Source organism: Cicer arietinum, unplaced genomic scaffold (assembly GCF_000331145.2).
Source record: "Cicer arietinum cultivar CDC Frontier isolate Library 1 unplaced genomic scaffold, Cicar.CDCFrontier_v2.0 Ca_scaffold_5602_v2.0, whole genome shotgun sequence".
NCBI lineage: Eukaryota > Viridiplantae > Streptophyta > Magnoliopsida > Fabales > Fabaceae > Cicer > Cicer arietinum.
The window spans coordinates 1-3,160 of record NW_027339249.1 but is presented as its reverse complement, the minus strand read 5'-3'; the positions used below and the strand labels follow the sequence as shown (position 1 = coordinate 3,160).

General features: G+C 31.4%; 1 protein-coding gene across 2 annotated transcripts; it reads right to left on the bottom strand.

Moving 5' to 3' along the window:
• Positions 1–41: 41 nt before the first annotated feature.
• On the bottom strand, positions 42–2,045 carry LOC101512725 (uncharacterized). Of its 2 annotated transcripts, none has more exons than XM_012712434.3 (2): positions 292–2,045; positions 42–184 (listed from the first exon to the last, which is right to left on the bottom strand). In XM_012712434.3, exon 1 carries the CDS (start codon positions 1,984–1,986, stop codon positions 331–333), a length of 1,656 nt encoding a protein of 551 aa, XP_012567888.1. In that variant the 5' UTR covers positions 1,987–2,045; the 3' UTR covers positions 42–184; positions 292–330. The 2 variants fall into 2 exon arrangements, with proteins under 2 accessions (XP_012567888.1, XP_004517198.1); XM_004517141.4 differs by having other exon boundaries at positions 317–2,045.
• Between the last annotated feature and the right edge of the window lie 1,115 nt (positions 2,046–3,160).

The following is a 3,160-nucleotide window of genomic DNA, read 5'->3' as shown; positions in this document are numbered from 1 at the left end:
GATCTGTATGAAGACAGATGTCAACAATTCCTCCACAATCTTTGAAACAATTTTCCTTAAAAAAAATTAAATCGAGAAATATAGTACAGCAAATAGTTGACAAGCACCTATACAAAATGTATAATCCAAAGCCAAGTTTTCAAACATAAATCATCTCTGACGCATACAACACTTACGAGAGCACCTATGAAAAAAAAAATTCAGTAACATTTCATACCGTTGATTTGACATTTTACATTGCTAGAGCCTAGAACCAAGAAACAATTATTTCAAATAATTAACAAGTGCTACCTTCTGAAAGGTTTCCTATCTTCACCTCTTTTGGGAACACTAACTATGTTGCGACTCCAATGAGGCCATTTCATTGCGAAGCTGAAGAGCCCTATCATTGTTTCCCTTCTGCACGTGACAAGCGATCAACGTCTCATATATATTAACATTTGGAACCAATGATCGACCTTTCATAATCCTTAAATACTTCTCCGAATCTTCAAGCTTTCCAAAACGGCACAAACACTTAATCATCGATGAATAAACAGACAATCCAGGACACATAGACTTATACTCCATTTCATAATATATCTTGAGAACTTCTTGAACCTCGTCCTTTATAGCATAACCATAAATCAGATGAGAATAAGTCTCATCACTCGGCAAAAACCCTTTATCTAATAACACAGTCAAAAAATCATTTGCCTTCTCCACATCCCCATTCTCACAAAGCTTCGCAACCATCTTATCAAACGACGAACAACTAGGAACAAACCCAGCACACAACATTTCCTCGAAATAACTTGAACAATCTTTCAACCGTCCCGAATCCGCGCATCCAACGATAACACATTCAAAAGTCTCACCATAAGGCCTTAACCCCTTCGCTTCCATTTCCTTCATCAATTCAATTGCTTTATCAATTCGTCCCTTCCCACAAAACACTCGTATAAACGACGTGTGAACAAAGGAATTTTCATTAAAACCTCTTCTCACCATCTCCTCATATATCTCCAAAGCAGAATCCAAATTCCCTAACCTAATTTTAACATGAACAATCAAAGAGTAAGCAACAGAATCACCAATCAAATTCTTCTGTAACAATCTCTTCAACAGTGTAACTAACTTAACTAACTCATTATCAACATCTTCTTCTTCCACATTTCCCTTTTCTAACATTCTCAATATCAAACTCAAATTAACAATAACCGAAGGAGAATGCGAATTTCGCTTACCGATAATTTGATCCAGGGCATCCACATTCCTTTGTAACAATCCCTCTTTACAAAGAGCATCAATCATAATCCTCAATGTAACTACATTAGGGTAAATTCTTTTCCCAATCATGTAACCGTAAACGTCCCAAACGGTGGAAAAACGGTTACCCTTCTGAGCAACATAAAGCAGAGCATTGAAACTTGATAAACTAACGCAAAAGCCACACTCCTCGACGCAACGGCAAACGGCGAAAGCAACGTCCGTTAATCTAGCTTTAGCATAGGCTTTAACGAGAAGATCGAAAACCGGAAGGTGAGAACCGGAGACAGACTCAGAGGTGTTTATAAATGAATCAATAATCGCACGAACTGTATGGGTTTTGGTGTGTTTGTTTACGAGGGATTCGAGTAATGCATTAGCGTCGGTGATTAAACCAGCTTGGAGTAAAAGGTGGATGGTTATGGAGTAAGAGCGAAGTCCGTGTTGAAAACTGTGCGTCTTGGAGGACCAGTGGAAGAAACTTAATGCGTTTTTTGCGTCGGTCGGGTGTTTTAGCTCTAACAAGACTTGTTCAACTAATGAATGGTTTAATTTGATGGAACTGAATTTGTGGGTAAGGGTGTCCCAATTCTGTTTCATTCTGAATGAATTGCATAATAAGGTAACGATGTTGGTGGTGGTGGTGTGTTTGGGTGTTGAGTTAAACGAAGTCTCTGAATGGAGTTTGTGGAAACTGAGTCTGCTTAACAACTTCAGAGGTTTCGAAATGGATCTCATTTCGGATTAACTTCCTCGTCGCTTCGCTGCTATGGCCTATGGGTAAATCAATGTTTGTAGAAGAAAATGAACCAAAAGTTGTAAATTCTTTAAATATATTTTAGATAATTCTTTTTAAATTATTTATTAAAATATAATTTACTAGAAACTATTATTTTAATTTGATAAAAATATTAATATTTCAAGAAATTTAAAAGGAATTTTGGTTTAATTTTAAAAAACCTATAATAAAATGAATTTTTTTATAAAAAATATTCATATAAAATTTCAGTAATCTTTTATACAAATTTAGAATTTAACAAAAAATGACAAATATTTTAGGCACACAAAATGAACTTATTATTTACATTAAAATCAATTATTTTTAAATATTTTAATGTGCATTTTAGATCATTCTTTATAATGTTTTCCACAATATATTTTTAAATATATTTTAGATAATTCTTTTTAAAGTGTGAGAGTTCTTGTATTTTTTAATTTACATCTTGGTTTTTCAACAAATAAATACATGACTATAATTAGTGTAAGTTATTTTATATATCGAAATAGAAAGACAATGACATATATATCATTTTTATGCTTTCAAACTTTTTTCTTTTAGATAAACAAAAAGTGTGAAAAATTTTACATTATACTTTAATTCTATTTATATACTTTAATTCTTTTAAATAATATTTTATGTTATCAATCTTCTCCACAAATTATGGCAATCAATTACTCAAATTATACATTGAGCATTCAACTACTCACTCAATTTAATGAAAAAAACTACCAAACAACTCATAAGTATTGTCACGAATGCTTTTAACCTAATTCTTTGTATTATTTTCCTATATTTTTTTTATCTATGTCTTTTAGCATAATATATTTTTTTTTTATACAAATCATTTTCTTTTCTTTAACTACTATATATTATTTTGTATCCGTCGAATATTTTCAAATTCTTAAACAACAAAATAGTTTTTCTTATATTGTCTTTGGCATTTTCAGCTCTTTTATTCCTTATGCTTTCTCAATTCAAACCATCAATGCATTGTGAGCATTATTTCGAAAACATTTTAATATTTGTAGGAAAAAATGTTAAAATTTTAAAAATTCTTACATAACTTAAATACTTTAATAAAAATAGAGTTTACGATTATCAATTATATAATTTATCTTTTAAATCATGGTT

Excerpts from the sequence above, each read along its gene's own strand:
- LOC101512725 (XM_012712434.3), bottom strand. The coding sequence starts at position 1,986 with ATGAGATCCATTTCGAAACCTCTGAAGTTGTTAAGCAGACTCAGTTTC.